The sequence below is a fragment of the Agelaius tricolor genome, unplaced genomic scaffold (genome assembly GCF_023055355.1).
Source record: "Agelaius tricolor isolate 1412-34295 unplaced genomic scaffold, bAgeTri1.0.p SCAF_38, whole genome shotgun sequence".
Classification (NCBI taxonomy): Eukaryota; Metazoa; Chordata; class Aves; order Passeriformes; family Icteridae; genus Agelaius; species Agelaius tricolor.
Window position 1 is genome coordinate 2,038,013 of NW_027269298.1, and position 27,880 is coordinate 2,065,892.

The window sequence follows — 27,880 nt, forward strand, 5'->3', positions numbered from 1 at the left end:
CCAGGCTGGGGTTTTAAAACAAAGATTGGAAATTTCAGGGCAGATAATCTGTCCTTGCTGCCCTCAAGAACCATGGATGCTCCAAGGCCAAGGGTTTCTCTGGAGGGGACACTGGTAGTGTTCATCTGCTCCACACAAGGAGAAATTTCTATTACATTATCCAGGTTCAGAAGTATTTCCAGATCTTTTACTTGTAATCTTTGATTCCTGTCTTTAAAAAAGGATCTAAAAAACCTAACCTTAAACATAAACACAGCTCTGTATGCAGCATTGCTGGTAACTGTCACTTGAACTGTGTTTAAGGCTCTCAGGCATTTAATTGCTAACATCTTTGTGTTAATTGCTAACATCTTCATGTAGCAGCAGAAGGTAAAAAGAGGTTAATTCACCTGAGACAGGTTTTGGTTATTTTTGATTTTCCAGATGCCAGAATTTGGCTTGCCTCAATCACAATTGTGGCTTCCCTCAGTTACTTCAGCAGCAAAAAAGGATTTTCACCCTCAGAGTCCTGCAGCAGTGCCACAGCCCAGCTCAGCTGACACCAAAGGAATTCTGATGATGTTCCTGCATTGCCAAAGGCTCCCAACAATCTCTGAAAGTTCCTTTGCAATCAGGTGTTTAAATTCCCTGTTAGAATTGGTAATCCTGACTCTGATTAAATATCTCCTCTGCCCTAACACAAAACCAGCTTTCCCCTCTTCCTGTACAGATGAATTTCCTGAAATTTGGGATATTTTGGGATATATTCCTGATAATTTTGGGATAATTTTCCTGATAATTTTTGCAAAACCAAGAAGAGAGCAGAGTCTGTGTCTCTGCAGAGCTGCCCCCAAGGATGTGGACACCGAGTTCTTCCACATGGGAATCATTCAGGGCACAGCTGAAGGCCACCCCCTGCCCTGCAGCCAGAGGGGCAGGATTTGCACATGCCAAGGATTAGACCCAGCACCTAAAAGAATTCAATTCACGGAGAATTTGTGAGGGATAAACCCCAGAGTGTGGGAGAGGGAAGCGTGTGAAGCGGAGCAGATACTGAACAGCCTAATCCTAATGATAAGAGATGCAAAGATGTGGGAATGATTTGCCTCAGCCTGCTCCTTTCTGCTGAACAACCACATTGCTCATTACTAAAGCAAAGAGAGCAGTTACAGCAAATCACTGCTGCTGTCACAAGTTAATGCTGCACCTTGAGTGAGATGTCTGAATAATCATCCATCACTTTGGGACAAATCCACTCCTTATGGCCTTAATCTTGGAGGGTTCAGGATTTGTCTTTGATGCAATAGGATGCCCTCAGCCTTTGGAAAAGTAAAATACAGGTTTAAAATGTATGTGTGGGGAATCATAAGACCAGGCCACAGGTGAAGCTGTGAACACATGCCAACTCCAGCAGGCATTTGGGAAGGTAAATTTATTTGTGATTTGTTCCCTGGAAATGAAGGGTGGAGAAGGCAGGAAAGCTGAAGGTCACTGGTGACACAAGGGGATGTGACACCAGTGAGAGGAGCCAACCTTACAGTGACTCAAACAAGTTTGTTCTACTGAGCAGGAAACACATCAATACCTCCCAGCAGACAGGGCCATCACAGGAGCCCGGGGAAGTAAAATGCAGCAAATTTTCCATTTTCCCCAGCTGGGAAGCCTTCAGAATTCCCATGGGAATGTCTGAAAACCATCTGCATTTAGGCTAGGTTTCAGACATCTTCCCTCAGCATTATTTTCCCAACCAATTGAGTTACATTAAAATGTTAGACCTGAGCAATTTGCTGCCGTGGATTTCAGGCACCAGGATTTAAACCCCCCCTTCCCCTGCTCTGAGGAGCTGCCGCTGCAGCAGGAAGGTGGGCTGGGGCTTCAGGAGCTATGAAAGTTTTAACTCTTCTTTTAAGGAATCCCTAAGCAGGAGTAGAGCATTCCTGAGCTCCTTAGATTGCTAAGAAGCCTATTTGGTGCTTTCATCTCCCTGGCAGTGAGAAAAGTGTTAGACATGAGGCAGGAGTGCTCACCTCTCCCCAGTGACAGGATCAGTCCTCCTCTGGGACAGGCGCTCCATGATGGACTCGTAGGGCAGATTAAAGAAGAACACCCTGTGGAGAACACAATTAAATCAATTAACATCCTGAGAACGGCACTTGTGGGTGGTGGTGTTCACAGGATGAGGGAAGAGATGAGAATCTTGACCCTGTGTTTCAGAAAGCTGATTTATTAGTTTATGATATATATTGTATTAAAAGAAAATTAATATATATAATTTATATATATAAAAATTAGATATATTAATTTATATATATTATATAAAATATATTATAGTAATTATATATATTTAATATATTAATATATATTAATATATATTTAATATATATAATTAATATATATTAAAACTTACTAAAAGAATAGAAGAAAGGATTTTGTCAGAAGGCTTGCAAGGAATAGAAAGGAATGAAAAAACAAAAGCTTGTGACTCTCAGGGGGTGATTGGCCATTAATTAGAAACAACCACATGGACCAACCACAGATCCACCTGTTGCATTCCACAGCAGCAGATCATCATTGTTTACATTTCGTTTCTGAGGCCTCTCAGCTCCTCAGGAGAAAAATCCTGGCAAATTTTTTTTCAGAAAATATCATAGTGACACTTGTGCCCTCCAGAGTGGGAGTTAATCCTCACCAAAGGAAGAGTGGCAGTGACAGTTCCCCCAAGGCTGCAGAGTCACAAATGTGAGCACAGGATTTCTGCAGAGCCTCCCCTCAGGTGTTGTTTGGTCTGCAGGAGCTCTCTGGCACAGGGCAGTATGCACTGGGTGCTCTGACAGCTCAGGCTGGGGAATTGCAGCTGGAGCCTCTCCCGGTCTGTCCCAGCCTCACCACCACAGCCCTTCCCTCTGAACGTCTCCAGATGCACTTCCCAACCCACCCAGCAAACAGAATCACAGTGGCATGACCCCAAAGGCAAATAAAAACCTCTGCTGTTCTTGTCAAGGACAGAGAAGGAGCTTGTCTGCCAGAATTATGCATTTCTCCAGTGCCCATGAGAGGGATTTTCCTCTCGCTGTTTCAGTCCAGTTCCGCTCCTTTTGCCCTTGTCTCCCCACAGAGTGAATCCTCTGCTCTGCCACTGCTGCCCTGCATCCTCCACAGCAGGATCAGTGCTAGGGCACAACTCAGGCCCCCTGATGCTGCTGACAGTTCCTGTTCCCTCCATCAGCCCTGCCAGGGCACGGGGAGCAGCTCAGCACGGCTGGGCCTTGCTGGTGACACTGCTAAAAGGAAAGATTAATGCTGAATGCTTCATTTGAAGATCAGAATCTGCAGTTCCCATTGAGCCCGAGGGAGGGAGAGCTGCCCAGCATCTCAGAGGGGCAGCCCCACGGTGCCACTGGGCTGGGTCCCACACCAGGAACAGCTTTTCATCACTGGGGGATGGAGCCAGCCCATTCACAGAGGTGACACAAATGCCCTACACGGATGAAGGATGCAGAACCAGAAAACAACAAGCCCCACGTACACCCAGACACATCCCACTGTTGATATAAACTGCTGTGCCCATCCCACATTGATCCCTTGTCTTTTTGGTTCGTTATAGTGCTCCTGCTAATTTTATATTTGTGTTCCAAAGCTCCTCAGCAGAAGATTCTTGACAAACAGCTGAACATGAGCAGACATGAGTCCCCTGTCCCCCAGCCACTGGAGACTGGAACAGACCTGCACAAAGATCACATTTAACAATTAGCTCAGAACAAAATAAAAAATAAAGCTCCTTTGAACCTGTGAATAGAATTTTTCCCAGTGAAGCACAAGCTGAAGGCTGTAAATACATCTTTCTTTACAACACACCTTCTCCTGCTGCTGCCTTCAAGGCCAGGCTTCCTGTTTTCATTTTTGTCTGCTTCTCACAGGAGATACTGCGTGGTTTAGACATTCACCAAAGGAACATTTTACACTGACTGGGTGGGATCAGACCAGATGAAAGGCTGAGCTTTACCTTGGCATGCACATAGCAGATTACTAGAATCCTTTGTAGGATTTAAAGTTATGAAAATCATCTCTCTTTTCAAATGTTTACAGATAATGACTTCTATTCACACTGTGGTAACAAAATAACAGCCAGGAATAAAACATTCAAGATCTTGGAGATTCCAAAGACAGGAAAAGAACAACAGTTTCAACACTCTTTTATCCCTTACACTCTTAACATTTTGTTTTTCTTTGTTTCTGTTGCCCAACAATGGCACAAAAACGTGATTGTCACAACAGGTAACATCTGATGATGTGTCTCAAGATGAATATTCTAGTAGAGAGGAACAACATTTATACAGTCATGATAATTGATAGAGCTTCCTATTATATCCTGAGCTAAACAAACCCACTGAAGGATTATAACCTGGCATATCAAGAAAGCTTGTCGTGATTCATAGTTAGGAACACAAAAAGTATTATGGGATTTGAAACAGAAGAGCCTAAAAAACTCCACTTAAAAAGCTGCCAACAAAATGAACTCTGAAAGCCTTGTCTGAGACTCCCTTCTTTTCCAAACAAGATGCTGCTTATTATCCAGTCTGGTGTCACCATTAAAGAGGAGTGTGGGGGAGATGTGGGAGGGTGCAGACATCCCTGCTAACATGGGTTTCCTTTCCCCCACGTGCATCGTGTAACAGCACACACAGGATTCACTGTGCAGCAGCACAAACTCCCAACCCAAGGGAAAAATGTACAACCCAAGGGTCCTTCCAGTGCAAGGTGGGATGCCTTACCCTGCCACTCCACACATCTCCCACAGATGAGAGAAAACAGCACTCCCCAGGGCTGTCAGGTTAAAATCCTTCAGAAGCAGGGAAAAAAAAAAAAAAAAAAAAGATGAAGGGGAAAAGCAGTGACAGAACTGCAGTCTAGACTTAAAATAGTTCCAATTAGAAAGCTTTATTACCATTTGGAAGGAGACACATACCCCACACAGTCTATTAGGCAGCCCCAGGAGGTTTACTCACAGGAGTAAAGCCTATTTGCATGGATGCAGGCTGGGAAGTGTTGGCCTTGGCTATCTGATCCATCTCCTGCAGCTCCTCAAGGTGCTTGTGAGCAGCATTTGGCCTCTGTCCCTTGCTCAGGCTCCTGTGACTCTGCTCACATAACAAAGCTGACCCTCCAACTGCCCAGGTAACACATTTGATGGATTTCTTTTGGAAATCCTCATAACACAGAGGGCTACACCTGTGACCTTGATCCAGCAGCAGCTGGAACAACTCCCTGCAAGTACTGGGTTCCTCTCCAAGCAGAGCTTGGCCCCTTCCACACAGCAGGCGTGGCTTCCTCACATAAATGCATCCCCTGTAAAGCTCACTTTAGGAATCAGCCAGGCTTTGTATGTTGTAATGTCACAGCTCCTATCAAGGGGAAATATGAAACAGATGTCATCAGGATTGGTAGACAGGGAGGAGAGGGAACACAGCCTGATATCAAAGGACACGCCATTCCCCTGCTGGATTAGCATCCAGCAGAGCTGCAGCAGGGGAGTGGTGTCACTCAGCACCAAGGGGAGGGCAGGGCTGGCCACAGGGCCACCAGGGATCCCCACTGCTCTGCCACAGGGTCAGAATCCACCTGTGGGCAACCAAAAATCGCTGGCATCCAGCTGGAGGCTGTGGGGGAAACTTGGTGCAGCCTCTGAGGTCTCTGAGGATAAATGTCCCCCCTGACTCCCACTGAGTGAAACCAGAGATTCCTAAGCACAGCTCTGTCCTCTCTCCTTTGTTCCATCTCCCAGGAGAGGGAAATGTGGGAAAAGGTCCAGTCCTGTCAGCTTTTATGGATGATAAAACTGTGAACACAAATGTTAAAAGGCACAAAAAAATCCATGTGTCAGAATCCTGCCTCTTCCTCACTGTACTTGACATCATTTATCTAATCTAGTGCAGCTTCCAGATACATTAGAGAGATTAAATTCCAACAAATTAATAATGATGATGACACCTTCACTGTGTACCCAGTCAAATGAGAACTTGCTGCCTTTGGATGGTGATGAAATGTATTCCAGCCCTAGCAGCTGGAATGTAACTCTGCTTTCCTAGCAGCCATCTGGCATTCCAGAAGAGTATTCCAGCCACTTCTGGCTATTCAGACAGAGTCATCTCAGAGCCTGGAGGTCACCAGGGCATCCTGATGCTTCCCCTGGCAAATGGGGGTGGAGATGGAAGAGCAGGGGTGGCAGGGGTGTTATTTCACCCCGGATTGTGAGACAGGATTTTTGGAAAAATGTGTCCCAACCACACCATAAGTGAAAGATTTGTGACCTACACAGCAGCATTCAGCTAATCCTGAGCTGCTTTTGTTCCAGATGGCAACCAACCCACTTAATCCAAGTTATTAACAACTGGCAGTGCTCAGTGCTGTCCTCACAAGAATTTATTTGGGGGTGGTTTTCCTATTTTCTGGATATAACCACCCTGGCTTCCAACACCTGCAAGGGAAACATTTTGAGTGTTGCTGTAAGAGAAGCAGGTGAGCCTAAATCCAGGAATCCTGTGCTAGGGAATGAGGAATGCTCCTGCTAAGGACAGTCCCTTTCCAAGGTGGCAGCACTGCCCTGCCAGCTGCCTTCCCATCTCCAGAGAGCTGCAGCTCTGCCTGGCAGCCAGGTCCTGCCATTTAAGCACAGCTGCTTCCTGAGGCTGACCTAGATGGAGCCACATGTTGGCTGTTCTAGGCCTGAGCTATTTCCTTAGGTCAGATTCTCATCCTTGGCCTTTCCCATTGTGACACTGGGGGAGTGGAGCCCAAAGCCAAGCCCTTTTTATAGAGCTGTTGCCTGTGAAATCAGATCAGGCCATGAAATCAAATCCATACCTTGTTTTCATTGAAGGATGTAAAGGCAACACAGGATATCTGAGACAGGATCCTGATCCTTACCTGGCTTTTAAAAACAGAGACTACTGACTTGCTTGTGGCTATACCAGGGCCAGGTCAAGCTCTGCAACAAAGTTAGGATGCTTGAATTAAAACAAAAATACACCACCAGCCAATATTGGGCCACTTTTAATGCAGCTTTTAAACTTTTGAGTTGAAGCTGCAACTTTAAAAATAGTAAGTTATTAATCTTTCCCTTATTTTCTTGACTCCTATATATCTTCTCTGTCTCAGGCAGGTACCAGCTGCCATATTCCCATTCTTCATGCTCTGCACTCTGCAAAAAAAAAGAGGCCCCTGCTGGCCAATTCTTGTTTAAAATTGTGCATAATTGATAGTGGCAAATCTACCCCAGCTGTGTCTAAAACCTCTCCAGGGGCAAGAAAAACACTCTCTGTGACTGTCATTAAGTACTAAATTAGCAAGTGCTCCTGGCAGTTTACAACATACCACATCAGTCTGCTTTAAAAAAAAAAGAAAAAAAGAGAAAAAAAAAAGTGAAGATCAGAGGCCTGTGTGATGTCAAAGTTACAGCAAACTTTGCTGGCAGAACTTTGACAGACCCTCAGCTAAATCAGAGCAAAAAGAACAGGAAGGAGAGACTGAAAGAGAGAGGAAGAGACAAAAAGTTATCTCCTTTTCCAGGCAGACAAATAGAAAACATCAACTTCAAGGCTATAAATAATTGTGCCTTCCATGAGGCACAGAACATCTTACTCCATATGGAGATATCAACAGTGCTCCTGATGCTGTGGCACAATTCCCCATGGAAAACATCTCCTGGAGGATGCTGTTCTGGCAATGCAATGGCTACAAGTTCTGTAATTGAAATATAAAGCTGAGAAAGAGCTGAGGGTGAAGTGTAAGGATGCAGAAGGTCCTAAAAGGCCACCACAGGCACAATCCTTGTGGGATCCCTGGCACAAACTCAAGCTCCTCCCTTTGGTTCACAAAGCAGCCAAAGCAGGTGGGGAAGGAAATCACAGAGGTCTCACAAATGCATGGAAAAGCTTTGGGGGCATCATGGACTGATGGCAGAGGGACAAAACCATCTCCAAAAACTGTCCTGAATCTGGGTAAACTCTTAAGACTCTCATTGTTGACACTGACCATATTGTTAACTTTTAAAAGTTTCAAAAATACACAAAACTGTATAAACTTATGGATTTTACAAGCAGAAAGGAGCTGGATGGCAGCTCTGGTCAGGGCACAAAAATTATCAGCATTGCAAAAAGGTCTTTTCCTTGGGTAGCACCACTGGGTGATCACAACAATATCACAAATCAAGTTAGTGGTCCAACTTGACAGGTACAAGGAGGTTCAGCTTTGAATCCAAGTAATTCCAGATAAACCCCTGATCATTTTAGCTTGGTTGAATTTCCAGCCAGAGATACTGACCTGGATCAATTAATTTCCCTAAAGAACATCCCCTGCCCTATGGCAAAAATCCACTTTGAACCTGAATCCTTGGCCAGGCCTCTTCTCAAGCACCATGGCCCAGACACAGGATGCCAAGCATGTCACATTTCACAATCACATTCTGCACCCCCAATCCCCCTCTTAAAAATGAAAACTGGTTACACAGATCCCATCTACCTTCTCCCAAGGCTTGCTCAGGCTTCAGTGCAGCTCTCACCAGGTGTTTTGCCCATAGGTAATCAGACTACAAAGGCTGCACCCCTGACTCAACATGAATCACAGTTTATTCCCTACCCTAAATACTCCTCCTGCATGTCTCTGCAATGGATAAAATGATCCTTATCTCTTATTTATAGAAGGAGCTGTTGGGAGGTTTTATTCACTGATTTCTTTCAAACTCTGGGATATCTTCTGATGAAAGATGCTTGATTCTATTTCGGGAAGTAATTTCACCCTCTAGGTTTCAACCATAAGGGAAAATACACTGCATAAACACTAAAACCCAGGTTAATCAGCACAAGTGTTTTGCTCATTGAGCTCTTACAATGATTCATGGCATGACAAGCTATTTCCAGACCCTGGATCTTTTCAAATGGATGCATTTCTGTCCAATAACTACAAAAGGCAGCTCAGTGGGGCACTACTCCCAGGACAGGGCTGCTGGCCAGGGGAGTGGGATGAACATCACCCTTTGAGGCTGCAGATCCTCCTTCCCCTCACCAGTTATGACTCTGGTGGATGTTTCCCACCCCCAGCTGGATGAGCTGAGGTGACAGGGTCCCTCCTGTGTCCCAGCCCAGCAGCCTGGTGGCTCAGCAGGTGCCACAGGGGGAACAGGCACTGGTGCCTGTCTGACACAGCAATAGACTGGGTCTGGAGCTGGGATAAAGCAAAGCAGCTCCACGGATTCACAGCAGCAAGGAACCCCAGAGCCCTTCCATGGTCTGCAGGACTTGGGGCTGTGCAAACATCACAGAGCACTCTGAGAGAGAGCAAATGTGCTTGTAGGAGTGGCTTCAATGCATTTTTAAAGCTTCTTTGGAGGAGGCAACATTAACTCTTTCTGTGTGCAATCAGGGGCTTGGATGCATTAATACCTGCATTCAGAACTGCTTTACATTTCTCTCCTCATTTCTATTCTTTGCCTCCTCCTTAGTCTCAGCTGTTATTCCAGCATCTTTGCATTCCCCCTGGAGTTCATTCCAGCGGTGCTTTATGAATCACAGAATAAGATGGCAGCCAGCAGTGCTTCAGAGGAGTGTGGCTGGCACCATTTCTGCCCTGCACAAGGTTAATCAAACCCCTCCTCAGATAATCCACAGCCTCTGCAGCCCCAGAGGCCCGAGGTCAGGAACCTGAACCCTCTCCCCCAAATGCAGGCCTGTTTCCTCAGATCCCTGCAAGCCTGCAATAATTAGATACTGCAAAGCAAATCTGGAGCAGAGCAACAACTCCAGGGTTAAGCACCAGCAAACTCATCTCAGGACTGATGCCTTTGCTACCTGTCTGCAGCTTGGCACCAGCACCTCCTGCTCCTAACAAGGGTAAAACCTACACTCTTCTTCCTCATTAAATAAACTGAATCAAATTTAGAGTAAATGATGTTTAACCCCCACTCCCAACATTTAAACACTAACTTTTGTCTTTAGTAAGATATTTGGTATGTAAAAATAAATAAAAGAACTGACACCGAAAAAGTGTGTGATTTGGGGGCAAGGGGAGGGAATAAAAGAATGGATTATAATGTGTCATTTTATATATGTGTCAAAGGAAACCAATTTCATAATAGGGAATAAAAATTCCCTGTTTAAATACTGTCAAATAAATCCTCAAATGTAATAGGGTTCACTTGTGGGGAAAGGAAAACTAAATCTGATTAAATATTAATGTGGCGTAGTATTAATTAAGAGAGAAAAAAGTCCATCAAGAGAACCCCAATATGTTTACTGTGTCCCCAGGAAGCTGGAAAATTTCACAATCAAGTGTGTAAATGTTCTAAAAAAGGCTCCTGAATATTTTATGAATATTTGTCATAAAACAGAAATAATAACCACTGTGCAGAGCTATTAGAATTAATATTTATGCTGCCCGCCATGAAATATTCATGGGGACAGAGAAAGGGGGGCCCGTAAGACAAGAATTAATTTACATTGGGCTTGGTTTACCCGCTGGCTTGATGTTTAAAGACGGCTTGACAAGGCTCCATATGAATCCGTCAGTCACTTGCAGCGGTAGGTGGGGTGAAGGCAGGGGGAGGCAGGGAGGGGGAGCGGGTCCAGGCTGCTGACAGCTCACAGATTGAGTTTCTGACAGCCCTTAAAAAATCTAAACGGCCCCCCACCTTTTTTTCCTTCTTCCATTGCCCAAGGCGCTCTGTACTGCCACCGTTCATCCGATCTCCCCTTCCATCTGCTGAAATTAAGGAATTAATGAGCGCTATACACTTTACAGCAGGCCCCAGGAATGTTTACTGGTGATTAAATTATAATGCAGCCCGAGCTGTATAATTCATGAACCAATTAAAGGAAGTGTTAGTTGATTTGATGGGATGAGGACGTACAAAAAGCATTTAACTAATAGGGAACCGTGGGCTGCCGGGCGCTTTGGCTTTCTCGGATTACGCGGCTAATTGCTCTGCTTTATAGGGCTGTCACAGATAGCCATACATATTTCATTGTTCTCAAATACTTCAATTGTTTGCTTTCGTGTTGCTGCTGTAATATGTAGAAGCCCAGCCAAACTTCAGTGTAGTTAAAGCACTACTCTGCAAAAAGCAGGTTGCTCTGGGAGGAGGGAGGGACCAGAGGGGCACGAGGAGAAGGCTGGCTGAAAAGGAGTAACTTAAAGCCTCAGAGTTAAATGTCACTCAGCAATTACATGATTAAAAGGTGCAATATATGATAGTCTTTTGTTTTACAACTTTTTGGACACTAATATTCTATGCTGACTTCACCGTGGAGAAAAATATTGGTGCGCTGAGCTGCTTTTTGTTTTTCTAATGCTGAGGAGCAAACGAGGAAGGTTGAGAGGGAAGTGCATTAAAAAAACCCAGCAAGGAAGAGCTAGATTGCTGTGGTTATCAAGAATAACACATCATGTTTAAACTTAGCTGGTTTGATATTCTAAAACACACCAGAGATGAAGGGGGTTGATTTCCCATCCGGGAGAACGCTTGGTGTCTAATTCCGAGAGCTGCTCATCCCAACAGCTCCAGTTTGCTGCACTAGGAATGGGGGAATTTGCCATTCCTGCTGTTTCACAAAGCACTTCCCCACAGCTGACAGGCCACAGGGTTTGATGAAACAGATTCTCTGGATTTGAAGGGGGCTATCAGCCAAGTTACTCCTCAGTCAAAACAGGCACGTTCCTCCAGCAGTGAAATCCCCAGCCCATATCCAGAGGTATTGCTGAAGAAATTAGGCACCATCAGATAAACATCTCACACAGGCATTACTTTGTGGTTAGACCCTGGACTCTGTTAAGTAAACAACAGGCTGGGTGAATACTGGATTTCTTTAACTCAGTGATGAAGATTGCAGACCTCCATGTGCCCCTGGCAAGGTGTTTTGTCACCCACCTGAGGGACTCTGTGGTAAATCCTGACTTGTCTAATTTGGAGCTTTCCATTAAAAAGTGTTGTACAAAAACCAGCTCAGCAACTTCCAAGATAAGTTATAATGTAAAGTTTATAATCTGCTCCATCCCTTTCCCTGCACCTGTTCCCTCCAGGATTTGGGTTTGGAAAGCAATCCCTATGGAGAGCCCTCCACCAGAAATCAGGATGTCTTTGCAAGCAGGTGTTCAGCAAGAGACCTACATTCAGTGAATAGTTACTTTTTCCTAAAAAGCAGAGCAAACCTAAGTGGCCCCAGGAAGAAGGAGCTGCACATCCCATTTCCCAGGGCAGCACTCAGATCAGCTCAGGGCAGTCTGGGTGAAAAAAAAAAATTGGGGTGCTAAAGAAAAAAGATTTCTCATATAGCTTGACACTGATGTTAAAAGCATGCAAAAATATATTTAAAATAATTCCCTTTATTCAGGACCACCATATATTGATTTGTCCCCAGTTTCTGGGTTAAGTGATGCAAAACTTTGGCTTAGTATAACAGGTAGGCTCCAAAATAAGGGATAATGACACCAGTCATACAGCAGGAAAACTTGTCATCAACCCACTGGGAGGCTGAGTAAAATGGAAATTGGATTGCCTGCTCTAGAAAATAGAAAGGTTAAATTGTCTGGGAGATAAAGTTGATCCTAAACTCACCTAAGTGGGCAGTGCCTTGGCTGTGAAATCTGACTTTCCAGATAATCATGGGGACAGTTCTACACACTGGATGTGATCCTGGGGGGCTTTGAAGTACCCATTCCAGGATTGAATACATCTGCAATTTGGTAAAATCCATTCAATTACGTTTCTGACATTCAGCACCTGGGACAGCAACAGAGAGTGTTGGTTATAACAGAAGTGTTTGTGTAGAAAACTGAGCTCAGACTCAGTCCCAGGAACAATGAGCAGCACTGTGGGCATCACATGGGAGAAAAGCAGAGGTGAGAGCAGGCTCAGGAATCACTCTGTGCCAATGATTGCTAACAGGAAACGTCAGAACTTGGCAATGTCAAGGAATCAGAGGCACTGCAGAAAGTATTTTCTTTGTGTCTTTTGAAGTGCCCTGGATACAATCAATCATACAGAAAAAAACTCCTATATTTCAGTTCAATGTGGAAAGGGCTATTTGCATTTCAATATGTTCAACTTATCCTGCCAATAAAAACATGGAATCATGAAGAAGAGATCAGGCCACTGGAGTGAAAAACAAGAGATGACATCCTGCAGACCTTTCAGATAAAACAACTTCTTGTTTGTAACATTTCTGTTGACGTCCCAATATTTCTGAATGATTGGGTTTTCAAATGAGATCAGTCAGCATGCAAATAAGGAAACAGGATCAAGACATCTCCCATATCTGATTGGATAGAGAAATTATCAAAAGACCCTTTTTTCATATCAAATTTCCATCACAAAAGGTCAAACTTTCAACTCCCATTACTTTTGCTAACTGCATTTCACTGTGCCTGCCAGCTCATTGCTGCTGCTGTTTTCAGAGGAAAAACAGAGAAGTAACGAATGATTCCATCTTCCCCCACATCTGTCAGGCAGGATGGACAAACATTTTTTAATCTTATTCAATTTTTCTCTGCAGCCCTAAAAATCCTTGCGGCCAAAACATCCCTTCTAACCTGATTAGCTATTCCTAGGTTGCTTTTATTTTTCTTACAGGTTCTCTTCTTATTTTCTAGCCCACAGACTGACAGAGCACCAGCTGTGTTGCCAGAATGTTTTGTCCTACAATTTGGCCATTTAAAACACTTTTTGATGTGTGCTTTCCTAAAATATATGTCCCTGTGTTGTCTGGCTGGACTGCTGCCTAAATACACAAGTAATGGATGTTCCAGAAATGGCCCAAGACTCAAACACTCAGCTCACACAAACTCAGAGGAGCAGCTCTGAAGTGCCATCCACTGCTTTTCAGGTTTAAAGCTGAATTCTGAACAGCAGGGATAGCAAGTGAGGCAAGCACAAGAAAAATGAATTCATTAGTAAATTGGCAGGACTCGATGTATTTGTTGCTACTGGTCCCATAAAAATTCTCCCTCACCATGATTATCATTGCAACATATATAACCCATCAGATCAGTACCTAGAGGCTTCTGTTACTCTGATTTTCTCTGTTGTTCTTATTACTCAACAACTAAATGCTTCACAAAGCCATTTCCTACAGAAATATTTATGTTCCCAAATGTTTATTTGCCCCTCTATCATGATCAAGCTTTTATGAGCACTCTATACAGAACTCTGAATTAAATACATAATTCCTGCTCCCTCAGATCTGTGTTTGTCTATTCCACACAGCCAGGCACTGTGGTGAACCACAGAACACCTTGAAGAAAATCTAATTTATATGGTAAAGATATTTCTATGCACACTGGCTGTGTGGGCTGGTGATTACAGGAAGCTAATGAGGACGAGGAGGATGGAGGGTTTAAATTCCATTAAAGGCTTTTATTCATTGTGCTGGGTGTCCTGAACAACTTCTCCCAGTGATTTCCACACAACCACTGGCTCTGAGCCACCACAGGCTGGAAGGAGATGGAGGAAATGTCACATAAATGCTTTTGACTTGCTCCACATCACACAGGTGACCACAGATTATTGATGTAGATTATTGCTACATGGAATAATCAACCCTCAATCCCCTGGAATCTGCTCTTCCTGCCAGCTCTGAGCCAGGACCACTGAACAGCTCAGATCAGGAGCTGTTCCCCCTGATTACTTCCTTCATCTCTGATTTTTCATTTTTCTTCTCTTCTCCTGTTGACCAGCAGTGCCTGTGGTGATTTGTCAATGTCTCTATGCAGTAACTAAACTGAAATTCTGGCCTCTCTACCAACACCAGATCAATGTTCTCAGCTCCTTGGTGCCCAACAAGTGCCAGGTGCAGAATGCAGGGAAACTTTTTGCATATAAATCCTTGGGAATGGCTGGAGCTGTGCCAGGGGAGGTTTAGGTGGGAATTAGGAAAAGGTTCTGTCCCCAGAGGGTGGCCCAGGGAATGGGCACCCCAGAGATCCAGGAGAATTTGGACAGCAAGGACAGGGTGGGATTTTTGGGGTATCTGTGCAGGGTCAGGAGTTGGGCTCCTGATCCTTGTGGATCCCTTCAACCTCAGGATATTTTATGATTCTATGAAAATAACAGTGAATACAATTTATCTGTAGGTCTCTGCTCCTCTCAAGTCTATTATTTATTATTGACACACCAATCACCAGGCCACTTAAATGGATCAAAAGTCATTATCTGAATGGTTAAAATCTGTAGTGTTCTCTTTTTTCCTGAGATATTCCTGGTCAAAGGTATTTTGAGGATGAACTGAGGGTTTCAGTCACCAGGTAAGGTCTGGAGCTCATGGGATTTAATAATGGGCTCTTCAGAGTACATGAAGAAAATATAAAAGATCTGCTGAGTGGAAACTGTATTTGACATTCAGATCCATTCATGACTGAGGTGTGGGAGTCTAATAATGAGTAACTGCATGGGAAGTTATTCACTCTTGGATTGATTGCACAGGCAACTTTTAAACAGAGTGATTTCTCCCCTCAAAGATACTCTAGTTCAAACAAGACTCTGTCTGAACCTGTTGTGAATTACAATGTGTTTGGAATTAATCAGACAGAATCTGATGTTTAACAAAAAAGAAAAAGATGGATTTTTCTTCTTAGAACTGTTTTAAATGAAAACTCCTGTTCCTTAAAAGGCCCACCCACTATGCATAACTGTTTGTACCCTGAAATAAACTGAAGGAAAGGGCACTCATCTCCACTTGCAGCTTGCACATACCAGGAAAATGAAAATCACAGCTGAAAAGCTGAATGTTTATATTATTTCCCCACTAATACACACAGAATCCTACCTAAGACCATAATGAAAAACAACTTTTACAAAATCAAATCCTCTGGTTCTTCTGAGGGCAAAGCTTCCAGGTTACCCAACAATTAAGAACTTTCCAAATGCACAGTTCAGACAACCACACAAAATCAGCAGCACACAGCCTCTGTGCAAGAATGAGGAATACCCACAAATATCAGCCCTTTGCAGAATGTTTTTAAGGGCAGGGAGGAAACCAGAACAGCTTTTTGTGCTGGCTTCCAGGAAAGAGCTTTCACTGCCATTCCCATAAATCACCCCAGAACATCCACAGTGATAGAGCACCTTTCATTAAAAAAATACTGCAGCTTCCTTCAGAAGCACTGCCACTTGCCATTTCTTTGAGGTAATCAGATAGCTGTTAATTAATAAACCTGTCAGGTGAATCGTCCTGCTCTGGTCATCATTATCCATTCTGTAACAGAATCCTGCTCTCATCACTGCCATCCACCCCATAGCTTCCAGCTCAATTAACTTAATGCTATGCAAATGAGAGGCTCTCCTCATCATTAGCTTATAGCCCACAAATGTTAATAACATAATTGGGCCTTCAACAGGGTAATTAGACACGATTTCTTCCATTAGTCTTACAAGGCTAATTATTGTTGATAGGAGAGAGGGGATGAGTCCCAGTGCTGCATGCAAAGAGGGGCATCTGGTTAAAGCAAATATAGACAAACCATCAACAAGGTAAAACAACAGTTGAGATCCAGAGCAGGGTCAGGTAGGGATGGGGTGAAGGAAGACACCACCAGGAGAAACTTAGGAACCACAGGAGAGAAGAAATCCTACAAGACAAGAACTACACCCAAATATCCAGCCTGATGCTGGAGCTCTCCTGCCCTTAGCAGTGAAATAAGGTGATGCTCCATAAATCCAAGGAAGCTCCTCTCAAGCTTTGGCAGACAGGGCAGTTGGGAAGCTGTGCTGATCAAAATCCCCAGGTCTGAGATGTAAATGTGCAGCCACAGAGAAGACCTTAAGAACTGAATTAATTCCCCCACTTCCCAGGTCATTATGTCCAATTATTTCTTCTGCCACCACTGGGTTGGCTGTGTTGGGTCACAAGATTTTTCTGAGCAACACCCACTTGCTGTAAGAACCAGAGGAAATGGTCTCAAGTTGAGCCAAAGGAAGTTTAGATAGTAGGAAAAAAATTCTTCATGGAAAAGGTGGTCAGGCATTGGAACAGCTGCCCAGGGAAGTGCTCAAAGTGCTCAAAATGCTCAAAAATGTGTGAATGTGGCACTTGAGGATGTGGTTTAGTGGTGAACACCATGGTGGTGCTGGGTGGAAGGCTGGATTTTATGATTTTGAAGATCTTTTTTCCAACCTTCAGGATTCTGTGATTTTAATTACAAAACTGGAGTTCACTGGATTCTTTAATAATCACAAAGTAAAATGTATGTCAGGAATTTATTCACAGAAAGTTAATAAAAACCTGGATTCAGTGTATGGGACTGGCAGTAATATTTCTAACAACAACAACAAAAAAAAAAAGGCAGCAAGTTTCCAAATGTAAATTCTATTTTGGCTGGTGGAATGAAAGCTCAGGATTTGTTCCTGTGCCAGTTAAACCTGTGCATCCATGGAGGTTAGAAATGTGCAGCTGGAGACTGAGTTCTGAGAGAAAACTGGACTTTGAAAAGAAGAAAACTTTACAGAGATATGGCAGGTTCTCCACACCCACCACCACTTGGCTTTGACAGTTCAGTGTCCTGCTGCAAAGTGTTTAAAAAAAAAGTCAAACTGAAGAGTGCACAGTACTCAAGGAGTTGAGAAAACACATTATTCCTTCATTTTGTATCTGTTTAACTTTGGGGCACATTCATGGCCAATATGAATCCTTTGATTTCACTGCAAGTATGTGAGGAGGAACCTTTTCTACAGACTTGTCCTGAAAATCAGCTTAAATTATGTTCACAGAAGTAGCAGCTTTTACTAGAAGGTTAAATGAAACTATTGCTCTTTTAACCTTCTGTACCTTGACCTTTGGTCAGTCTCTCAACAGAACAGGATTGTTCACTCAGTGAATATCAGTGGGATATTAATCAGCATTATGTCAAAAGAATGACAGAACACAATTTTTTAAGAATTATTTTTATCAGAGCATGGCAGTGCCCCACTGAGCTGAGAGATACAGAACCTGTAAGGAAAGGGTAATGTTTGAAAGCCTCTGTGGAACAGATAAAAATCTTTCACAAAGTGGATTTCAAAGGGCAGCACTCTGTAATATGGAATTTTGCAAACATAATGGGTTTAGGGACAGGAAATATGAACCTTGCAAAGCATAAAAGCCCTGGGTCACCTCTTACACCTGAGCCAAAGGAGGCCAATTTAAGTGATAGTGATTAATACATTTATGTGACTGCAGGTGATCCAAGCCCATAGAATTGGATCCAGTGCCTCTGTCAGACATCAGGGATCATTCCCACATCTTTCCTGCAGAATAAACCATGGCAGGATTCAGTTCCCCTCTCTTAAATTGCCCTGCACTCGCTAAATTTACTCACTAGAAAATTCTGAGCAAATATCTTGCTCCAAGGCAAACAGCAGTAAATCCACTGATGTTTTAATGAAGATTACACTTTCTAATCCTCGTGGTAATGACAAACCAGTCTCCATTCAATATGCAATATTCCTTGTCAGTTTTAATCACCAAAACTGTATTATATTTGCTACAGACTGATGCACTTGTCTTCCTTCAGCCTGGAGAATCCAAGCAAAAGCAGCACAATTCCTGTTCTGCTGAGGGTTTTCTGCATGGCTCAATTTTGGCACATGAGCTCTGAGTAAAGCCTTACTCTGGGATTAGTCCCAGGTCCAATGAGATCACTAAATCAGAGCACAGCTGGCACAAAAATCCTGTCCATGTTTTAGAAATGATGTAATTTACAGAAATTCTGAAATTCTGTCCAATTTTTCAGAAATTCTGAATTCCAAGAGTTCATAAGCTCAGTTTTAACCTGTGCAAGATGTAAGGGTGGCCTTACTGCATTTACTCAGAAGAATATTCAGCCAAATTCAGCCACCATAGTACTGAAGGAATCGTGATGGGAGATGCTGGACAGCACTGGCCAATCCTCCTTTCCCCTCATGCTTCCTCAGCCACTAAATGTTTTCATTTACAGCTCCCACACATGAAAAACTCTCCTCAGTTTTACCTACACATGTCCTCTTACCAATGCAAAGAAAATGCCCTGGTTAATTGAATTAAAATGCTGCCATATCTTTATATTTAAAGTTTTCCTCACTCATTTTTCAAAAGTTTCTTTGGTTCTAGGCAGCTCTCAAAACCAGTATCTTCAATACAAAAATGCTTCAAAATAACATTTGGATTTCCTTGGCTGTTTCACTCCATTCCTTAAACCAAAGTTGTGTTTTGGGTGAATGCCCTGAACAACCTTTGCTGATTTGTAGAGATTGGTATCACAGAGTTGCCATTGGACTGAGACATGACTGCCTTGCTTTGTCTTGTCTAAAATTTGCTATACCAGTGCCAAAAACCCATCAAAATTAGCCCAGACTCTGCTGCTTTTACAGAATTTTCCCTCTCCAGTTCGGTGCTGAGTTCAGAAATGCAGCCTTGATGTTGGTGGCAACTTCCAAGAGAAACAGTTCCAAAGTAAGGGCAACCAGGATGGAAAGTCTTCTGGTTTCCCAATGTTTCCTCATTTGTGAGAGATGGTTACTGCAGGAAAATCTCCCTCCTTTCTGCAGTAAAAGGAATGAAAGGGTTGTGCATGGGTTGTTGGGTCCTTAAAAATAACAGTAAAAATAAAAAATACTGACTTAGAAGTAGAAGCTTTTCTTCTTTCTCTTCCTGGAGACTTTGGAAGCTTGCTGAGATCAGAGCACTCCTTAATTGCTGCATCCAGGATTTCACCACACAAACTCCAGCCATCAAAAGGAGCTTGTATGAGATGAGGTAACTTCTAAAAATAATCCCTGCCTCCCACAACTGAAGCCAAATATACCTCCTATTCTTGTTGGAGCAAAATCAGCTTGTGACAGCAAATGCAGCATCCTACAGAAAGCCCACAGAAAGATTTGAAAACTGCATTTGATGTTTTGTTATTGCTGGCTCAAGATGCATATTAATGCTTCTCCCCAGGAGAGAAAGGCTCTTATGGGACCAATATAGGTCAGGCAGGATGTGCAGCAGAAGTGACATAATCTTTTTATTGTAATCATCCAATTTTCTATCTATTGGATTATTTAAGAGCAAGAGCTTCTATTCAGAGGGGTGTTAGGAGGGAAGAGAGAGCACAGTCTGAGGAGGAGGAGAATGGAGAGCAAGGATTGGCTAAACCTCAGGAATCTGAACAAGGAGCTGCTTCCATTGGGTTTGTGTGGACAAAAGAATGAGGGTGAGGATTTGCACTGGGAGTGCTGAGCAGGGCCCTCCTGCCAGAGGGACACAGGAGGGAATGGGAGAGTCCTGAAAATATTGTGCCCATCTCTCCATGCCCAGTGGTGCCCCTTGCACTGGAGACAAAGGTAAATGACTTAATTACAATCTTGTTAACCAGCAGGATGAATGTCCAAACATCAAGAGAGAAGACAACCACTGAGTTAGTCCTGTAGCTTAGAAAAGGCTGCAGCAGTAGAAACTGGATTAAACTGATGCCACTCCTGAGTGAAGCAGAGTCCCAGGTGAGAGGAAGATTTGCTGATTCTGCCCAGTGAACAGTGGGATTTTGGCTGGGTGAGGTGCTGGGGTCCCTCAGAGCAGGGCAGGGTCTCTGCTGGGTGGGGAGCTCAGATCAGGATTCCTCACCTAAACCACACTTCCCAGGGAGTTTCTGTTCCATAAGCACATCCCAGAGCTCTGCAGGAGCTGCCCCCTGGTTTTTACAAAAGCCTGTTTGGTTTGGGGACGGAGGAGAAGAGCCCAGGTGAGATGGGAGCACTGAAATGCAAAGGGAAAATGAACCCAAACCAATTAGTGAGAGTGAAGGAAAGAGTCACTAAAGCAGCAGGCACAGAATGGCTGGAAGAGTGAGCTGAGAAAAAAATGAGAATGATTGAAACAGAGAATTGTGCTGCCTATTATTTTTACTATTTTACAAATTAATCCAAATCCTACATAGTTCACTTGGACTTTTCCTCCAGTTTCTCTGTCTCTCTGGTGCAGGCAAATTTTATGATACTGATTTAGTCCCTTGATTAGCACATCATTTTTCTCGTTGTTTTGTTTGGTTTGGTTTTTTTGCCTTAAAATGAGGAGAAAATAAGATATAACATTTCTTCTTTGCTACTTATCAGATTTTTGTATGCCATCAACTAAAACCACACCTATTATAAATACACAATATCCATGATTTAAATTAGGTCAAAGTTTTTAAAATGCTCTGTAAGATTTTTCCACATCAGAATAATTCAATCACTATCATGTTTCCTTGATGCAACTATTTTGGGATTTAGCTTGTTCCTTGATAGGGATTTAATTAAGTCATTTACATGTAATTTCCAAATAAGTAGCTATTGCAAAAGGCAGCAAAGAAATGAAAAGGCAAAAAAGGAACCTGAAGGCAGGAGATCTTTAACAAAAATATTTCTGATATAAAAATGAATCTGAGGAATACATATTCAGTGATAAGTATTCCAGTCCATGTCTGGTAAACTCTCAGATAATGGCAGCATGGTGGGGTCACTGGGGTTCTATTAGCTCAATTAATGAGGAGTAAGGTAAGGCTAACACCCAGCTCTTCAAACGGCTCAAAAATAGAGCTGATAGTAATGGAGTTATTAACCTTCACCAGCCATTGAATTTTACTGCTGATTCCAACTCCATTTCCTAGTTCAGGCCTCCATTAATAGGCTGTTTATTATCCCTAATCCACATTGGGATCAGCTGCAGAAATATGAAAGCCCCATGTAAAGACCAAGTAGTTCAAAAAAATCTCTTTTCTTTCCCCATTCTGATTTCTCCCTTTTCAACATATTCAAAGATTCTTCCTTAGAAATTAGGATTTCATTATCCTAAACTGTTTGAATACATGTTCTCAGCAGCGTGGTGAAAAAGAAGCTTTAAATATATTATGTAAAAAGATGACATAATTGGGAACACAGCCACATCATTTTGAAGACCAAATAAAACCCTGCTGGAAAGCTTGCACTGGAGAAGCTGTTGCTGTTTATTTTCTCTACTGGGAAAGAAACAACTTTAATTTTGGAAAAATGGGTACTAGAAATATATTCTGGATGAATTGTTAGGCCAATCCTTTGACTCAGCCCTCCCCTGCCCGGTTTTGTCTTCACTTGCATTATTTGTAATGTAATTAATCAACACTGAAGGTAAAATAACTGACCCTGGATTCAGATCAGAAGGACAAAATCAAGGAAATAATGGAGGGGGGAAGTGACAATCCCAGGAGAGGCAGCAGCAGAGCCTTTGGCACTGATGGGAGGGCTTGAGGAGAGCTCCAACACAAACCTGCCTCCAGCTTCAATACAGAAATCTTGAGTTAAAGGCTCTCCTTAGATCTCTCTGAGTTTAAACCCACTCAACTGAGATTTTTCACACTTTGTAGATTTGTTGTGTGTTTTCACAATGTTTAGTTATCACAGTCTGCACACAGAAGCTGTTATTCCAAAATCTATCCCAGTAACACCTGATAGAATATCAGCAATTATGAGTGATGGAGTTAAGATCAAAATAAAAATGTTTATTATATCCACCTCCAGTGCACGGTGCTGCCCTCAAATGCAGTTCTGGGTGTTCCAACTCAGCAAAAAAAAAAAAAAAAAAAAACAGGAATGCCCAGTGAGGGAGAGAACAGGATGATCAAAAGAGTGAAATGATTTCTAGGGAAAAAAAAAGGATAAACAGATCAAGGTTCTTTGTCTGGGAAAGAGGTGACTGAAGGGCAAATACAAGAGGCTTAGAAAATCAGGAATATTGGAAGACAGGACCAGGGAATGTCTGTAACTGCTTCTCAAGAGAAGAAATGCACCTGGAAAAAAAGAATTATGAAGTATTTTGATATGACACCCAGTGAAATGAGAAACTCCTTTCCACGTGATTTGGTGGCCCAAAGGTTTAAAAAGAGATTATAAACTCAAGGAAAAGGGGGGATTGGAAGTGTTCTAGAGGATCCTCTAGCTCAGGGAATCCTTACATTTCTGATTGCCTCAAGCTGGCCCAGCAGAGGAAGGATCAGGGACCGGCTGAAGGTGACAGCCAGAGGTTCACAACACGACCCTGCTGCTGCTGCTGAATCTTATTCTAACTCCAAGTTTGAGAGAGAGCAAAAAGGATAAAAAAAACCCCTTGGTGGATATTGCATTGAGTTTTCAGAAGAACCACCCATGGCTATATCATACATTTATTTTTGTTGCTTAAGCACGAATTAAAACAGCTGAACCCCTCCTTTGGGTGAGGAACTGAAGCCAGTGCTTTGTGTCAGAGCTCCCTGTGGCCGTGGATCCCGCTCAGGTGGGCACTAAGAGGTTAATGGCAATAAATGGTTAATCTTTTAGTCCCAGTTGAGAGGCCATTAACAGAGCCAGCTCCTTATTTGCCCTGAAGGCTGCCCCGGTTCAATGCCAGCAGGATCCTGTCCACTTAGGCAGGAGCTGCTTCACAGGGGGAGCTCAGAGCAGCTCCCTCCTCTCTGGGCTCCTTGGGAGACAGAGTTTGCAGCTTTTCCTGTGCCAGTCCACCAGCAAACCCTCATTCTGCTGCAAATTCTAATTTAAAGAAAGCCCCTGCTTTTTCAGTGAAAACTGAATTATTTTCCTTTTTCTTCCAGAGCAGTTCTTTGGATGTGGTAGCTGATGCTGTATCAGGGTTTTTTTTTTCCTTATTATTACATTTTAACAAACTTTATAGCCCATTTTGTTTGTTTTCAAATAACTTTATTTTCCTTCTTTTCTACCATCAATTACTAGGTTTGTTTTTCTTTCTGTAAGATGGAGGAGTCAGGAGACTGATCCTGCTCAATGCTGTATAATTTAGTATTATGTGTGGTAGCTTTATGAGGTGGGAGTCAGATAAAACATAGTATTTGAACACTAACCATTTATTAGCCCTAAGGAATAGATTTGTGACTTGACAAGCAGACAATAACTCTGTGTTCTGATCAGCCAAAGAGGTCTACTCTGAGTTCAAAAAGCAGAGTAACATTCTCTTTCACAAATAATTTTGTTTACTGATGTGACTAGATTTTAATAATAAACTTGATATATATGTAAATTTATTTTAATCTAATTTCATCAACTGAGCCCTCCTAAAAATGAGACTTTGTAGATTGTTCTGTGTCTGATTTATAGATTTCTGCATCCTATTCCCAGATTGATTTCAAGGCTATAATTCTATCAGGTTTTTCTCCTGATGTCAGAAACACCACCTCTGCAGATAGTGTTTTATAACTAGCATCACAACTGAAACTGAATTACTGCCCTGCTATCCTGTGCTGCAATGTGTCCTTTTGTTTATAATCACCCTCTCTCCTTCACATCCCTACCCCTTCAGCTTCATGGAAAATATCAGCTCTGAGATCAATCAGGGAGCTCCATGCCTATTTCTGTCCCTCGCTTCCAGCCCTGTATAAAACAGGCACCAAATTCCAAACTCGGATGTGAACGTGCAGAGCTCTTTAAAGTGAAGGGAGGCTGAGCAAATGGATCAGTGCTGAATTCCCACTCATCCACTTCTCTAATGAGTGGCTCCTCCTGCCTTGATGAGGTCCCAGCCCTGTGAAGGAGCACAAGGGGCACACTCCAGAATTCACACTGATCTCGGGGACTCTGAGTGCTCAGGGATTCTGCACCTTCCTTCTAAATGCACAAGGAGAATAATCTCTGGGAAATTATGTTTCACTGAGTCCAACACAGGTTTGGAGGCTCTTTCTCCATTTTTTTTCCATGCAATGGGTTCCTGTTTAAGATGCACAAAGTCTTACTTTGGATAAATAAAGTTACTGCTGCTTTCACACGCTTTCCTTATCAAACCTTGATGGACGAAGAGCTCCCTCCCTCTGCACCCCCCTCTATTCTCACCCCCAACCTTTTCCACCTTTCTCCTTCCCCTGTACAGGAGGGAATCCAGGGCAATCACCCAGGCAGAGCAACTTTGCCAAATCAAACACTGATGTGGGTAATGCACCTCTCCTACCGCTACGTTTCAGGTAAGAGCATCTTCCTTGGAAGCAGAAAAATCACAAATTTCCAATGTTTGCCTTTGGAATGGCCACTGTGCCAGGCAGTGGGATGGGCAGAGCCAGGAAGGGCTGGGAAGGGAATGGAAAAGCCTCTCAGCTTTGATGAGTGCACCAGCACTTTAAATCCTCACCTTTGGACCAGCTGTGAAAAGTAACTCTATTTTATTTGCTTGGCACTGTAACAATTCTCTTTGGATGCTGATGTCTCTCATATTACATTTCTGAACAATTCATTATAGCTCAAATAAAATGTAATTCTCATGTTGTTTTTAATTATTTCACAAAACCCAAAAGTCTCATAATGAGCTCCTTGCAATACCAATATATTTCCATGATATTATGTCAATGCTGAAGAAAGAAGATGTAGATCCCCCCGCCTCCTGCTGCAAATAAAATACATCTTCTCATATAATCCAAACTTTAATCCATTTCTTATGGTTTGGCTTTAGAGGCAACTCAAACAAATAACCAGAACAACAAACCTCTTCTCTCTCCCACAGTTTGGCCATCTGGAGCATTTGTCAGGCCAGGGCTTTATTTCCTCCTCTCCAGGAGCAGGACCCCTTTCCTCACTAAGGAAACCAAAACTGAGAGGCAGCAGCACAAACCACATCAACAAAGATCTGTATCTGTCCACAGACAAACCCTTCCTGCCCGCAGTGGTGTGCTGGTTGGATTTCTGCCTCACCTGTTGGGGTTAATCCGTGCTTTCTGCAGCTGCAGCCCCTGCTCCACATCCCTGGGGAAGCCAGAGAGCACCCAGCCATGGCTCAGGCAGTCCAGGGCGCTCAGGCGTTCCGTCAGCAGCCTCAGGACAAGGTTGTCTGGCACTGCAGAGGAGGAAAAAGGTGACATTTATTCTGTGTGCTGAGTCTGCACTGAAGGGAGATGCTCACAAGCCCTCCTGGAGCCAAACCAAACAGTTAATCCCATTTAGGAATGGCTGGCACTGGGCATTGGTGGCTTCTGCATCTCTGTTGTCATGGAAGCCCCAAACTCGCAAAGGATTTGGTAAAACCTGGTGCCCACATAATTTTGTAATGTCCTTTTTCCTCTCAGCCACACTGGGCTGATGGCACAGTGACGTGTGTGACACAATCTCATCAAAATGCAAAAACAATGACCTGAACCATAGAAAAGAAATCCTGAGACAGGAAAGGGATTTCTGAGCATTCTGGATTGAACTCTGCAGGTGAAATTGGCTCTGCCACAACAGTCTATGTGTGTTACTGCTCCAATCTACCCAAAGGCTTGAAGATCTTACAACTGAAAATAATTTTCAGAATTAATTTCAACAACCTTAACCACTGCATTGATGAACCCCTAATTTTAGAGCTGAAAAGCTCTTTTTTCCTCTATTATTATTTTTCTTTAGGGCAAGAGAGAACATCAGCAAGATACTGACTGGGAGTGCAACTACTGTGGAGCTTTTAAAATTCTATTTATTGGGACACAGTGGTAAGGAAGTATCCTGCACATTTTCACTAGAGCCTTTATAAAGTAAAATACTTAATTAAGTATTTTACTTAAAATTTACTTAATTTTACTTAAAATTTGGGTTTTCTCTCTCTTTGGGGGAAGGGGTGTGTTCAGAATTAAATTATTAAGTTCAACAAGAGTGGCTATAGATTTTCCAATGACTGCTGTCATGTCTTGGGCTCAGTGTCAAATCACCCCAAAGAAAGGACAGCAGAATCACCTGGAGCTGCTTCCCAAAGCAGCAGCCAAACCAATTCCCAAGCAGCAGGAGAGCCCCTTCCCTTTATCTGTCTGATCCACCAGTGCCTCCACTGAAAACAAGAGAGAAATTGCTACATAAATCCCCTTCGTGGCAGGTTGATGTTTTGATGCTCACCCTGCCATCACATCTGCATACAAAAATACAACAACAAGTGCTTGTAGGAGAGTGTATGTGTCAGATTTCTAGCACTGCACTTCTCTTCAGGACAAGCTGACAGCAATCTGCCTGGATTTTAGCAGAGTGAATTATTAGCAGTGCACAGTTCCAACCCGGGAACAAGCAGGTTTTAAACTGCAATAATAGAATCCATTTGCTCCTGGAATTTAACATTGTGCCTCTATCATGAAATTCATGGCTTCTCCTTTAAATAATCAAATTACTGAGTTTACACAACTGCACTCAGAATTCAATGCACCAGCAAAAAGAGAGGAAAACCGCAGGGAATTAATTAGGAAACAGATTAGTGTATTAATTGAGGATATCCACTTCACATTATAAAAGAACAAGTTAAAGAGAGTAATATTCTCCATCTGCTGAAAGGAGGAAAAAAAAAAGGAATGGAATAAACCCACACACTTGACAAAGAGCAAAATGACAATGCAAAACCTGAGTATTCTGTTAAAAATGGGATTCATAAAATTAACTGCAACAATAGCAGAGCAGCAGGAAGGAATTTTATCAGATGGAAGCTTCTTCCCCATCCAAGACTGAGCTGCAGGCAGGCCTGGCAGGGAGAGCAGGAGGATTTCAGTGCTCTTTCCAGGGCAGTTGCCTCTCCACCCCCCAGCTTACAAGAATTAACACCAACCCAATACATCCTAGCAGGAATAAAGAACAACAAACAAACCCAAGATTTCTCTTTCCCAAAAATGCATTCCATACAAAGAGCAGTTGAATTTTCCCATAGTCCAGAATTTCTGGCTGCAGCACTAAACTTTCTTCATATGTGTTATTTTATGACAATTCCTGCTGGAATCATTGACAGGGATTTACAGAGATGCCAGCTGACATGATATTATTTTGTCATTTCAGAATGCTGAAAACAGTTTTGCAAGGAATTGGAATAAAACCTCCAAACAATGAGTAAAACTGCAGCAGGATTCTGGCAGAGCTGTCATCCCTGTCAGCCGAGCAGGGATCAGGGCTGGAAGGGCCAGGAATGGCACAGAA

The 27,880-nt window shown here is 42.9% G+C and overlaps 1 protein-coding gene across 5 annotated transcripts in view; it reads right to left on the reverse strand.

Moving 5' to 3' along the window:
- AK8 (adenylate kinase 8) overlaps nucleotides 1-27,880 on the reverse strand; it is a 65,072-nt gene that overhangs the window by 676 nt on the left and 36,516 nt on the right. For 4 of the 5 annotated variants that reach the window (XM_071454394.1, XM_071454393.1, XM_071454395.1 and 1 more), the window contains 2 exons: nucleotides 25,658-25,799; nucleotides 2,007-2,087 (listed from right to left, as the gene is read on the reverse strand). In XM_071454394.1, the coding sequence (XP_071310495.1) occupies nucleotides 2,007-2,087; nucleotides 25,658-25,799 (223 nt within the window). The remainder of the gene's footprint in view (nucleotides 1-2,006; nucleotides 2,088-25,657; nucleotides 25,800-27,880) is intronic. The other variant, XM_071454396.1, reaches the window with a different exon arrangement.